The following is a 14,712-nucleotide window of genomic DNA, read 5'->3' as shown; positions in this document are numbered from 1 at the left end:
CATACCACGGCCATTGATATACCAGTCATGTTGCACTGAAATGACAAATACATGCCGACCGATGGGGATCGATCCCAAGACAGCGCATCAAGCTTACTGGATTATTGTCTTTCATTCAGTATTCCACAGATGGAATATTAAAAACCACAATATGTACCATCATGCCTATAAACCAACTCCATGGGATACACTTCCAAATCTACCTCCACTTCCCCCATTGTGGTTTGTTCAATACGGAATGAATGAATCTGTATATCAATGACATATATGTGATATAATTTATATGTACTTGCCTCAAAATAATTTGTGCAACATTTCTTTAAAATACAGTTCCTTCCATTAATTATTATTCAATGGCGCTGCAGAGGTGCGCTATATAATGGCAGTCCTCCTTTGAACTACAATATATCATGGTTAAGAACAGCTCTCCTCTGAAATGGAGCACTTACAATTTTTATCGCAACCTTTCCTTTTTCTTCAATTAAATGTTCAATAATTACACAACAAACAAGTCATTTTCAATTTACTTTCTTAGCATCATTTACACCACACAAGGTATACTTCAAAAACAACATCACATAGACAAGAAAACACAAATTTATTTCTTCTTGGATCAACAAATTAACAATCTGACTCTGTGCCTCGCATGCTGCCACTGTCAACCACATGGGACTGGTGGCTCCCATTTCATGAAATCCTGGATCCACCCTGGAGAGCTCTATAGATAAAACAATGTTTTGGCCAACATGCGTTGTGGTACTGCACAGGAAGTAATAATAATAAAAAACAATTTAGAAAATAAATGTAATCTGTAGGATACAAGTCCCTAGGAACCAGGGATGGGGATGGGGTGTTTGGGGTGGGTTATGCCCTCCTCACTTGAGGACAAAAAATGGGGGGGGGGGGGTCTGACTCTATGTAGATAAAAATAAACATATGACTTGTACACCCACTAAACACTGTGACCCCTCCACTATAGATTGTGACCTTCCCACTCCAGATATCGTTCCTATGGGCCTGGTATATCGAGTTTTACATGTTAGGCAAATATATGGTAAACAAATATTTTAGATGGCATCAAAATGCTGCAGTAAAACAGATCATTCTACACATCCATCTTATCTATACACATAACTATGAATAATCTAGGAATGACTGCATGTTAAATGAAGACAATAATAAGTGTGGATCCCTTCAGTTGTTGTTAATCAATGGAATAAAACAAATATATAGTATTACTAGTAAACTGTATGATTGAAACGCTTAGAATTCCTGTCCTCAACAGTTCCTGGACCAGATGAATGTACATGTATTTAAATGCTTATAAAATTGCTTTTAAAATCTTAAAAATAAATTTGGTTGCAGCTTTCAAAGCAAAAAAAGGCAACCACTCTAGGTAAATCCTGGTTGAAAGACTGCGCTTGATAAATAAAAACCAATTATCTTCTGTCTAATTGAAATATATAAACAAGATAAATTACTATAAACAAAATAAATTATTCACACTGCAACACTACGCAGGGCAAACGTTATATAAAAATAGTCATGAAATTAAAACACACAACCATGATGTTGTCTTTTGTTAAACATACCCCAAACCCCCAGTATTTCTTCTGTTTCCTTTTTTTTACTTTTTATAAACAAAGTGGAACCTGGTAAAACATGAACATTGATGCTTTCTGTCACTGCAACTCAGTCTAAATGATCCTACCTCAAATTCAAACTGCTAATAGAATGGGTTTGTGTTAACACTCAAGTTGAATACACACATACCGTTATTAAGACTAAAACAACTTATTTTCAATTATTTTCCCTCCAAAATGTCAGCATTTCCATCTCAAGTTGTGTTTTTGCCAGAGCCTTATCCGACTGTAATGTGTGTATGTTCCGATATCAAAATAGTATCTCTGCATAAGGCAGAGTTGAAAGGACATTCAGCAAAGTCATGATTGTTTTCTTGATCCACCATCATGTGCTCTCCCCTAGGAGATATGTAACAGGTGGTTTCATCCCTCTTGCACCGCCTGTAGGAGGACTGCCACTCACAAGACTAGCTTAGAAAACTCGCACACATGGCAAAGTCTCAGGGAAAAGTTCAAAACTGAGAACCGGTACAAATGATTTTAAAATGAATATTATATGTAACAGAACACTACTCCTCTGGTATATAGCTTATACGGTTCAGTTTTGTCTGGTTCCATTATAGAATACAAACTGTTATTACTGATAAACCATCTAATAAAATAGTAGTTTTTAAGAAATGCTTTGGAAAAATTCCCGACTAGAAAATCAAAAGATGACTCCATCCTAAATTAAACATGTAAACATGCGACAGTCAACCTTCAATGAATACATGCTGTTCGTGTTAACATACTTAAGACACAATTAGAAATCTAGTCTATATCTGATACGATGTTTTTTATAATGAATATTCATTACATTTCCTTAACACACAATTAGAATGCTATTCAGTATACAGACATTGATGTTTTTTATACTGAATATTCATTACAGTTCCTTGAAAAAAACCTTTAGCATAAATATTATTCAGTTTCTGGATACAGATGTTTTTTTGTACTGAAAGAACTTGTACAATTCTATTCAGTATATGCATATTGATGTTTCTTAATCCTGAACATTCATTATGTTTCCTTGAGCAGGTTTTCTGTTGCATCCTGTATGACCTGCCAGGCAAATTTCACATCTCCCAAGTTGGTGCGTGACGCACACACAGCGAAGCGGAGAAAATATTTTCCTTTCATCTTGGAGGGCACAAGGTGGATTCGTCCTTCGTCATTGATAGCTTTCAACAATCGCTCATTAGTGTCGTTATCTCCCTGTAAACAAAAACAGTTTATATCTTTACAACTACAAGTAAACCTGTCTGTGAAACAATGCTATAAATGTACTGAATCTGAACTTTAACAGAATGTGGTCTTTATATTCTAGTTAATAATTTGTTTAGTATTAAGACATCATGTAGATATCATTAAAGAATTTCAAAAATACATAGCACCATCGACATAGCCAACATTTTATATTAGTGGGTGGTAGCGATCACACTGTCCACAAGTCATGAAGGGGGGAAAAGGTATGACTGAGGTGGGAGTATGTGGAATGGATATATCCTAGGCTTGTCATAGACTGATGGATGTAAATGTATGTTTGTGTGCATACATATATACATCCGTGAACATGAAATTAGTATGTGTGTGTTTGCCTGTGTGTTTGCGTTTGTAAACACATCTCTGTTTTATATTTTAGATAACTTACCATTTTACAACTACCTAATGATTGTTCTTACCATAGTACAACTCTATGCCATATCTTGGTATATTATTTCACATTTGTAACTAAAAGAAATTAAAGGGTATGTCAGGATCATAGAAAGTCATATAAATCAGAATCTAAATAATTTAGAATTATGATTCGTGTGAGAATATTGACAGAGCTGAGAGTAAAATCTAAAGATGACGATACCTGTAATCTGAAACAGACGAGGCCCATGCTGGTGTTGATAATCTCAAACCTTTGGTCTGCCTTCACATACGACTCAAAGTCTTTAGCCAGGTTTACATCCTGAAATAAAAACATCTCACATACGACTCAGTCTTTAGCCAGGTTTACATTCTGAAATAAAAACATCTCACATACGACTCAAAGTCTTTAGCCAGGTTTACATCCTGAAATAAAAACATTTCATAAATGACTCAGCCTTTAATCATTTTATGATCATCCTGAAATAAAACATCATACAAAATTCAATGTCTTTAGTAAAATTAACATCCTGAGACAAAAAACATTTCAAACAACTCGTTCTTTAGCCAAGTTAACATCTTGAAATACAAGTATTTCATACAGGACTTAAAGTACTTAGCTAAGTGGAATTACATGTATCAATTTAACACCAGGTCAAACACACTAAGTCGTGGGTGTTTTTCCCCAATATATCTGTTAACATGAAACTATAAAGTCTCACTTACTTTCATAATACACTGCTGTAGACCTTTCTGGCCATACATCCGTAGAACAAACCACAGTTTCAGAGACCGGAATCTTCGACCCAGTGGAATGTGCCAGTGCTGGAACACAAGTACAGAAAGCAATATTAATACATGACAAGAAAACAACGTTTTGTTGTAATTTCAGATGCAAAACAACAATAAATTAAAATGTTCCATTTGTCTATTCATTTCACAACATTTTTATTGGTTTAAACATTGCTTATGTTTGTTGCATCCATATCTCAAGGACACGTATGTATGTAAGGCCGTGGTAGTACTACCCTGTCTATGGGATGGTGCACATAAATGATCCCTTGCTACTAATCAAAAAGAGTAGCCCATGAAGTGGTGACAGTAGGATTCCTCTCAATATCTGTGTGGTCCTCAACCATATGTCTGACGCCATATAACCGTAAATAAAATGTGATGAGTGCATCGTTAAATAAAACATTTCTTTCTTTGAATGTGGAGAACAAGGGCAACTCACTCTGTACTTGGACATTGGTTATTATAAATCATGTTTTGATATATTATCTATAAATCTCCTGTAGTCAATGTGGAGAACAAGGGGAACTCACTCTGTACTTGAACATTGAGTATTTTACATCTTGAGTCGGTATATTATTTATAAATCTCCTATAACAGTAAATGTGGAAAAGAAGGGGAACTCACTCTGTACTTGGACATTGAGTATTTTAAATCTTGAGTCGGTATATTATTTATAAATCTCCTATAATAGTAAATGTGGAGAAAGGGAACTCACTCTGTACTTGGACACTGAGTATTTTAAATCACGAGTCGGTATATTATTTATAAATTTCCTATAACAGTAAATGTGGAGAAGAAGGGGAACTCACTCTGTACTTGGACATTGAGTATTTTAAATCACGAGTCGGTATATTATTTATAGATCTACTATAATAGTAAATGTGGAGAAGAAGGGGAACTCACTCTGTACTTGGACATTGAGTATTATAAATCACGAGTCGGTATATTATTTATAAATCTACTATAACAGTAAATGTGGAGAAGAAGGGGAACTCACTCTGTACTTGGACATTGAGTATTTTAAATCACGAGTCGGTATATTATTTATAGATCTACTATAATAGTAAATGTGGAGAAGAAGGGGAACTCACTCTGTACTTGGACATTGAGTATTATAAATCACGAGTCGGTATATTATTTATAAATCTACTATAACAGTAAATGTGGAGAAGAAGGGGAACTCACTCTGTAGTCCGGCATCTTGCCCTGGTTCTCGTGTTTTAGGTAGAGTGGATCAACTTCAAATGCTTCACTAACCAAGCGCTTGTCTTTAACCCTTTAAATATCAAATTCTAAATCAATGACAAAAACAAATACATAGCCTAAGTTTTAAAATGGTCACACATTTTACCATGCAACAAGATAACCCATTTAAAGGGACCCTTTCAAGAAATATAACCCTTTTGTTTGAAAGTTGCCTACCAACACATACTGACAGTTTAATTTTAGAAGTAACAAAAAATTACAATTATTCCTGCTAAATGGAGGCAGACACCTTGTGTCATTCTAGTACTACTAGCAACAACTACTCACAAGAGAGCAGATTCAATGGGACTAAGTAGAATGGCTGAGCCCATTACATATTTATAGGATATTAAATGAGCTTCTGTTTTGTATCATGTTTATGTCCTGAGTGAAATAATTTTTAATTGTCATGAGCTTTAGCGAGTGACAATGAAAATTAGTTCACGAAGTACTTTAAATTGGAATTGGTCTGTTGGGTACCAGGCCACCTCAATCAAGATAGCTAGTACCAGCTTAAAGGCAGGGCTCGAACTTAATGACGGCACCGCTGGCAATTTAGGTCGCTGAAATATAAATTGCCATAGGTAGAGAGCATTACTGATGGCACTTTTGTGATGTTGGTAAAACTCCTCAACAATGGCAAAATATATACACCTGGTGTACATAATCTGCAATATTTAAAATTTTCACATTTGAAATATGTCTACATATTTAAGGAAAACAATGAACTTTGACCTACAATGACCCCAAACTTACCACATAGCCGAGCAATCAAAGTTGACCTGCAGCCATTTGTGAGGGTTAAAGTTGAATGATGTAGCATGCTGAAAATAAACAGGCAAATATCATGACGAATCTACATGTAAGTGCTTTCTACTGTTAAAACAGTGATTACTTTTATATAACAAAACAATAAGCTTGCCTAGTGCTATACAAGTTGTTCATAGTCCTGTCATTAACAAGTGGAATTTGATCACTATGTAGATAGTTAAATAAAGAATTTTGCACACAAGTTAAATTAAAATATTTTCACTTAGTATACTGCTGGGTAATTAATTCAGAAAGTCATCTGTCCATGTTGTTATACCTTTAAACTGTTAAAAACCATGTGACAATAATATAAATTGGATATTTAATATTTTATAAATGTAGCCAATGGAAACAAAAAATCATTCTTTTACACATCCATTGGTGAGAAAAACCATGCTATTTATGATAGCACACAGCAATTTAAAGACAGACAAAGGCCTGCCCCTAAGCAATGACCCAGTCACCACAGCCATATCATCCAGTGAAATAAGCATGATTGAAATTGACTGCTCTGTGATGTATTAGTTAACCTGAAACTGACTGCTCTGTGACACAGGTCAAGTGCAAGCATAAGCACCACAAATAAGAATTAGTTGAAAAAGATGCTGAAATTTGTTTTAAAACCTAGTTTTGGAAGTTATGCAAGAAACAGAAAACTACATAATTTGCTTGTTAGATGCATTTTGAAACAACTTGTAAGATAAATGATATTTTGAACAGCGACTCATGTGGTATTCTCTACCTAACAGGAATGTTAACAAGGACTAACTTCCACTCCATCAAGCAATGGTCGGAACTGTGGACAAATAAATGCACTCCCTGCATACGCTGCATCAATGTGCATCCAAATCCCTGCATTAGTGCCTGAAAGGGTTAGTAGTTAAAATAAATGATAAATTATATAACATTGATACTAGTAAAATAAATGATAAATTATATAACATTGATACTAGTAAAAATAAATGATAAATTATATAACATTGATACTAGTAAAATAAATGATAAATTATACAACATTGATACTAGTTAAAATAAATGATAAATTATATAACATTGATACTAGTTAAAATATGACATATCTTCAATGCTTACACACTTATATACCAAGATAAGATATATATCTTAATAGCTACAAACTTGATAATAGCAAGGTAAGATTGTTTTTCAATACTTACAAACTTAGTAACAGTAAAATAAGATATATCTGTCAATGCTTACAAACTTAGTAACAGTAAAATAAGATGTATCTGTCAATACATGTACTTACAAACTTGTAACAGTAAAATAAGATGTATCTGTCAATACTTACAAACTTAGTAAGAGTGAAATAAGATGTATCTGCCAATACTCACAGACTTAGTAACAGTAAAATAAGATGTATCTGCCAATACTCACAGACTTAGTAACAGTAAAATAAGATGTATCTGCCAATACTCACAGACTTAGTAACAGTAAAATAAGATCTATCTGCCAATACTGACAAACTTAGTAACAGTAAAATAAGATCTATCTGCCAATGCTTACAGACTTAGTAACAGTGAAATAAGATGTATCTGCCAATGCTTACAGACTTAGTAACAGTAAAATAAGATCTATCTGTCAATGCTTACAGACTTAGTAACAGTAAAATAAGATCTATCTGCCAATACTTACAGACTTAGTAACAGTAAAATAAGATCTATCTGCCAATGCTTACAAACTTAGTAACAGTAAAATAAGATCTATCTGCCAATGCTTACAAACTTAGTAACAGTAAAATAAGATCTATCTGCCAATGCTTACAAACTTAGTAACAGTAAAATAAGATCTATCTGCCAATACTTATAAACTTAGTAACAGTAAAATAAGATGTATCTGTCAATACTTACAAACTTAGTAACAGTAAAATAAGATCTATCTGCCAATACTTACAAACTTAGTAACAGTAAAATAAGATCTATCTGCCAATACTTACAAACTGGTCCCAGTTCTGTAATTTTGTCAAATGCACAGGATATTGTAGTTCCCAGAGTTGCACAGAACTGCAAAAAACCCCAAATCCATCACATTAATTAGACATTTCTGAGATAAACAAATGTATCAGTTTGTGCATGTATTTTTTATGTGTTGTTAACCTAAAAATATAATTACTGGAATTGTTAAAGGGTCATACCCTAGTTTTTAAACACTAAGGCATATATTTTTTTACTATTATAGCCATTTTTGATAATTGAAATCATACTTTACTTAGATTTTATGGTTTAGATTATCACTTTCCATACATTCAAAGTGTTTTTGGTCATCCTGGTGTTTTTAATATCACAAAATGCATTTCTCATATTTTCAAAAACGCACATGCATCTCAGAAGTAACAGTTATGGAGTCGAGTTTTAGTCTATTTTTAGAGGGTATTTCACCATTTCAGTCACAGACTTATGTTTCACTCAATTGTAACTTTATCAAAATGTGTTACAGGTTTGTAGATTAACTAAACTTAGTGTGCATTTTCATGGGCTGAAACTAGGGTATGTCCCTTTAATGATGTTCAAGAGAAAACGAACAGACATATTTATAGTTAACCATATACCAGACCTTGCCATTTAAGGAGAGTTACCACTCTTGCTCCCCATGACTCCCCTAAAACTAGTTCAAGGAGAGTAATTTTAGCTCCCCTTAGCATGTAAATTTATACTGTATCAATATGGTAATATTTTAAATGACTCCCCATAATCTAAGTTAAGGAGCAATAAATCACTCCCCTCAATTTGTTTCACAGCAAGGTCTGCACAACCATCCTTAGAAAACATGATTCCTCCCCCAGCCATGTCTAGATGCAAAATGAAGCAATGGACATCCTTTTCATGTGAACAGGATGTGTGTGATTTCACTGAATGCCATGTGTTACCAACTAGGCGTGGATCTATGCTGAGGACAGTAAGGGTGAGCAACACTACCCTGAATTCTAGGGATGCGACGGTTCATTTTTTATATTTTCGATTCGATTTTCGGTTTATTCGATTTATTCGCAATACTTTTCGCAAGTAGTACAAGTACACCAATTATCATACATACATTTTTATAAACAGGTATCAAAATAAGCATTGTGTCTGGTAACCCACTTAAAGGTTACCACAAAATATAGCCTGGTAACCCATAGGTTACCACAACTATATGAAAGTTAGAACTTAATTCCTTGTACTACTACTTTTAATGCGGACATTCTGAAATTGTATCAGTGCGCGCAAACATCGGTACGAGAAACGAAATCCGAAGTAAATGAAAACACGGATTGCCAAAATTGCTTTGCAATTACACAAGTGCGCATGAACATCAGTGCAATTTCGTGCGAGAAAACGAAACGTGGAAGTAACTTCATCTAGTGGACGCTGCTTAAATGCGGAATGACTATAATTGCTTGCAATTGCACAAGTACACGCGAACATCGATGCAATTCCTTACGAGAAAATTAAATGCTGAAGTCCGGAATGCATTGCCTAGTTTATGTTCGGAAAAGAAAAATACAGTTTGTTGAAGTTTTTGTCGAGAATGAAACACTGCATTGGTGTAGGAAATTGGGGGGCGGGCAGATATTTTGCTTTATATTTGCTTTATAATAGTGTAAACGTGTGTAAATATAAAAGTGTGCCCCCCACTTCTTGACACCTTTCTAGACTTTTCTTACATGTGGTAACCTCCCGGTAACCTGAACGACCATTCTCGACTTATTTTGATGCCTGCATGTATAAACTATTTTAAAAGCAAGACATAAGCGCACACCATAGTGACATCATAGCCTATGATGATTTTATGATTTCGTAGGCTAAGACTGCTTCGAAAATATGGATCCTGGGTCTGCAGACGATTTTGTCCCGCTAAAAACTTACAAAAATTAGCAATGTTGAATTGTTTTAAATTAATATGATGGAAATTGGGCGCCATTTTATAATTCTTGAAGTTAACACTTTACTTTTTTTAATTTTGACAAATGGGACGAAACATACTTAAAATCTTTATTGTCTCATCAAATTAATCACTGACGTCAGTCCCTATTTTGGAAAGTTACAATTTACGGTCCTGGCAAGAAATTTGCGGGTTCTGTGCAAGATCTGAATGGCACCTATCGCCAATGCAAACATGTCAGGTTTAAGGGAATCAAATGATGTGATTAGCCAAAATACTTTACAGGTCATTGTGATTACCAGCAAAGTGTGGAAACGTACAATTTAAAGAAAAAAGTGAAATAAACCGCAGTTTGCAAATTGGGAAACAGTGCACCAAACCGTGAGTCTAAAACCATGGTTTTCGGTAACATTGAATAATCATCCCATCCCTAATGAATTCAAAATAGCCTGAAATATCCACTGTGTATCCAATGTTTATCAGATGAATTTAATGAATTTGTTTGATTTTTATGGTGCACAGATGATATCTTAGTTGGATTGGTTTTTCATGGGAAAATTACCATACATGTTTATATAACTGAAGATATTTAGTGTACTGTTGAATACTGTTGGTGACCTTTTACAATATTGCACCTCCCTCCCTAGAAAAATCTTGTATCAACCACTGCATCTATAGATGTAATATTATTATTAACAAGCCACTTAACAACAATTATGATCAGTGGGTAAATTTGATGATTAATAGTAATACCACAATACTTCAGTGTTTCCTGTAATCAAAATAGATAATATGGTGTTTTCTAGTTTTATTAAATGAATGTTCTAACAAATGTATAGGAATCACAGCAGCAAGAGTATAATGATATGGTACAAACGTTCTGTTTTGAATGTATACATGTAGCATTGTCATTTTACAGTATCTGTCCAGTTACAGGTCTATAGTCCATAGGTTTATAAGTCCATAGGTTCAGTAGTCTGAAGGTTTATAGACCTAACCCTGGACTATTGAACCTTCAGACCATTGAACCTTCAGACTATAGAGTGGTTCACATCTGTCCATTGTAGTTAGCAAGATACCAAATAGTATCTCAATGGGTCCAAGTTGGGAGGTGCACCAAACTTTTCATTACACAATTAACACTACCAGTCCAGCCATTGGTTACAAATGTGACAGTGAAAATTAATGCAGCAACATTATAACATTGTTTCAGTAGTTCTCAACCTCAAAATGGTCTCTTTTTTAAATTCAGAATTTTGCAATAATTGTTCAAGTAGTTGTCTCAAGGTTGAATATAAATTAAGAAATTAAAAGCCAGTCCAACTCTCAAGTAAAATTACAGCAGGATATACCTACTATATTCTAAAGAAAACTGACTGACTGACTTGACTGACTTGACTTGAATGACTTGACTGACTGACTGAATGTATAACAACACTGCAGCACAAAAATACAAATCGGCTATTGGGTGTCAGAAAAGGTAAGCATATAGAAATATTATTTATAGAATTATGTAAAACCAGTGTAAAGAGCTGTGGGGAAAAGTATAGTACAATACAAATATCCCGGTAAGTATATTTAAAAACTGAAATGTTAGTTGACACAGTGAACACTTACAAAGAATGGTATGAGACCCTTCTCCTTGTCGGCAGCAATGGCGTTCTGTAGAGCCATTCCATGTAAGACTCCATCCTCGTCTGTCTCCAGTTTGTTCATCTTCACGACCCCGATCAGCGCAGCCCGCTCCACGGACGAGTGAGACTGAAACACAGAGGCATGATGGGAAATGGAAAACTTCAAAAAAAGATTATTGTCATGAATTGCCACTTTTACAGTCAATTAATAAATCACCCCTGATCACCCAGTAAGAGAGACGTGAACTTCAATGTGAACATTACCTGATCGGAGCAGTAAGCAAGGTGTGAACTTCAATGTGAACATTACCTGATCGGAGCAGTAACCGATCAAGGCATGAACTTCAATGTGAACATTACCTGATTGGAGCAGTAACCGATTAAGGCATGAACTTCAATGTGAACATTACCTGATCGGAGCAGTAAGCAAGGTGTGAACTTCAATGTGAACATTATCTGATCAGAGCAGTAACCGATCAAGGCATGAACTTCAATGTGAACATTACCTGATCGGAGCAGTAACCGATCAAGGTATGAACTTCAATGTGAACATTACCTGATCAGAGCAGTAACCGATTAAGGCATGAACTTCAATGTGAATATTACTTGATCGGAGCAGTAAGCAAGGTGTGAACTTCAATGTGAACATTACCTGATCGAAGCAGTAACCGATCAAGGCATGAACTTCAATGTGAACATTACCTGATCGGAGCAGTAACCGATCAAGGCATGAACTTCAATGTGAACATTACCTGATCGGAGCAGTAACCGATCAAGGCATGAACTTCAATGTGAACATTACCTGATCGGAGCAGTAACCGATCAAGGCATGAACTTCAATGTGAACATTACCTGATCGGAGCAGTAAGCTACAAGCTTCGAGATAATCATTCCATCTTCCATGTCCGGAGAATCCTTCTTAATCTTTATCATCGCTGTCGTCCGGGCAGACAACAACGCCACCAGTGTAGCTTCACTAGCCGTACCCTGCACACAAACAATACAGTGTTATGAGTTTATATACATGTGATGTCACCACCATCTTGGTTGACAACAAAGCCGTACCCTGCACACAAACACTACAATGTTACGAGTTTATATACACATGATATCACCACCATCCTGGTTGACAACAAAGCTGTACCCTGCACACAAACACTACAATGTTACGAGTTTATATACACATGATATCACCACCATCCCGGATGACAACAAAGCCGTACCCTGCACACAAACACTACAATGTTACGAGTTTATATACACATGATATCACCACCATCCCGGATGACAACAAAGCCGTACCCTGCACACAAACACTACAATGTTACGAGTTTATATACACATGATATCACCACCATCCCGGTTGACAACAAAGCCGTACCCTGCACACAAACACTACAATGTTACGAGTTTATATACACATGATATCACCACCATCCCGGTTGACAACAAAGCCGTACCCTGCACACAAACACTACAATGTTACGAGTTTATATACACATGATATCACCACCATCCAGGTTGACAACAAAGCCGTACCCTGCACACAAACACTACAATGTTACGAGTTTATATACACATGATATCACCACCATCCCGGTTGACAACAAAGCCGTACCCTGCACACAAACAATACAGTGTTACGAGTTTATATACACATGATATCACCACCATCCTGGTTGACACCAAAGCCGTACCCTGCACACAAACAATACAGTGTTACGAGTTTATATACACATGATATCACCACCATCCTGACTGACAACAAAGCTGTACCCTGCACACAAACAATACAGTGTTACGAGTTTATATATACATGTACACGTTTTCACACAACATCAGCTGATAATGAAAATGCAGATGTGCAAAGAATAATATTTTAATTAAGGAACTGTATTTTATAGAAATATTGCTCCAATTATTTTTAGGGTGAAATACCTTTAATGTTCAGGCAGAAATTTGTGTTGAAGGCAGAAAGTTACAAAAGTCTGACAGTATGCTAACAAGGAATATCATAGTGGATCCATCAAATCCTCACCTGAATGACCCCACCTCCATTTCCACCTGAACAGAACAAAAACTCATCGGGCAGTTTCAACATCTTCCCCAGCCAGTCCATCATGACAACCTCAAGTTCCGTACACGCTGGACTAGAGGCCTGAAAACAGAAAATATCATCAAACCAAATGCTCCCACACCCCACCTCACCATTTGAGGGTAAACGATGCTTTTACAATGCAGCATTAGGCTATTAATATAGGAGTCCTAGACAACTATAGACAAAAGGGTCTGCTAGGTGCATGCTCCCACACCCCACCTCACCATTTGAGGGTAAACGATGCTTTTACAATGCAGCATTAGGCTATTAATATAGGAGTCCTAGACAACTATAGACAAAAGGGTCTGCTAGGTGCATGCTCCCACACCCCACCTCACCATTTGAGGGTAAACGATGCTTTTACAATGCAGCATTAGGCTATTAATATAGGAGTCCTAGACAACTATAGACAAAAGGGTCTGCTAGGTGCATGCTCCCACACCCCACCTCACCATTTGAGGGTAAACGATGCTTTTACAATGCAGCATTAGGCTATTAATATAGGAGTCCTAGACAACTATAGACAAAAGGGTCTGCTAGGTGCATGCTCCCACACCCCACCTCACCATTTGAGGGTAAACGATGCTTTTACAATGCAGCATTAGGCTATTAATATAGGAGTCCTAGACAACTATAGACAAAAGGGTCTGCTAGGTGCATGCTCCCACACCCCACCTCACCATTTGAGGGTAAACGATGCTTTTACAATGCAGCATTAGGCTATTAATATAGGAGTCCTAGACAACTATAGACAAAAGGGTCTGCTAGGTGCATGCTCCCACACCCCACCTCACCATTTGAGGGTAAACGATGCTTTTACAATGCAGCATTAGGCTATTAATATAGGAGTCCTAGACAACTATAGACAAAAGGGTCTGCTAGGTGCATGCTCCCACACCCCACCTCACCATTTGAGGGTAAACGATGCTTTTACAATGCAGCATTAGGCTATTAATATAGGAGTCCTAGACAACTATAGACAAAAGGGTCTGCT

The 14,712-nt window shown here is 36.0% G+C and overlaps 1 protein-coding gene across 3 annotated transcripts in view; it reads right to left on the bottom strand.

The window, feature by feature from the left end:
* Positions 1-585: 585 nt before the first annotated feature.
* Positions 586-14,712, bottom strand: part of LOC121383297 (aromatic-L-amino-acid decarboxylase-like) — a 39,854-nt gene continuing 25,727 nt past the window's right edge. For all 3 annotated transcript variants that reach the window (XM_041513224.1, XM_041513223.1, XM_041513225.1), the window contains exons 4-13: positions 13,659-13,778; positions 12,473-12,607; positions 11,604-11,747; positions 8,062-8,128; positions 6,877-6,971; positions 6,054-6,121; positions 5,238-5,328; positions 3,984-4,082; positions 3,481-3,579; positions 586-2,837 (exon numbers count right to left, since the gene is read on the bottom strand). In XM_041513224.1, the coding sequence (XP_041369158.1) occupies positions 2,643-2,837; positions 3,481-3,579; positions 3,984-4,082; positions 5,238-5,328; positions 6,054-6,121; positions 6,877-6,971; positions 8,062-8,128; positions 11,604-11,747; positions 12,473-12,607; positions 13,659-13,778 (1,113 nt within the window). In that variant the 3' untranslated portion in view covers positions 586-2,642. The remainder of the gene's footprint in view (positions 2,838-3,480; positions 3,580-3,983; positions 4,083-5,237; positions 5,329-6,053; positions 6,122-6,876; positions 6,972-8,061; positions 8,129-11,603; positions 11,748-12,472; positions 12,608-13,658; positions 13,779-14,712) is intronic.

This window comes from Gigantopelta aegis, chromosome 10 (genome assembly GCF_016097555.1).
Source record: "Gigantopelta aegis isolate Gae_Host chromosome 10, Gae_host_genome, whole genome shotgun sequence".
In the NCBI taxonomy this organism is placed as follows: domain Eukaryota; kingdom Metazoa; phylum Mollusca; class Gastropoda; order Neomphalida; family Peltospiridae; genus Gigantopelta; species Gigantopelta aegis.
The sequence above is the reverse complement of the archived record's forward strand: the minus strand, read 5'-3'. Positions and strand labels throughout refer to the sequence as shown.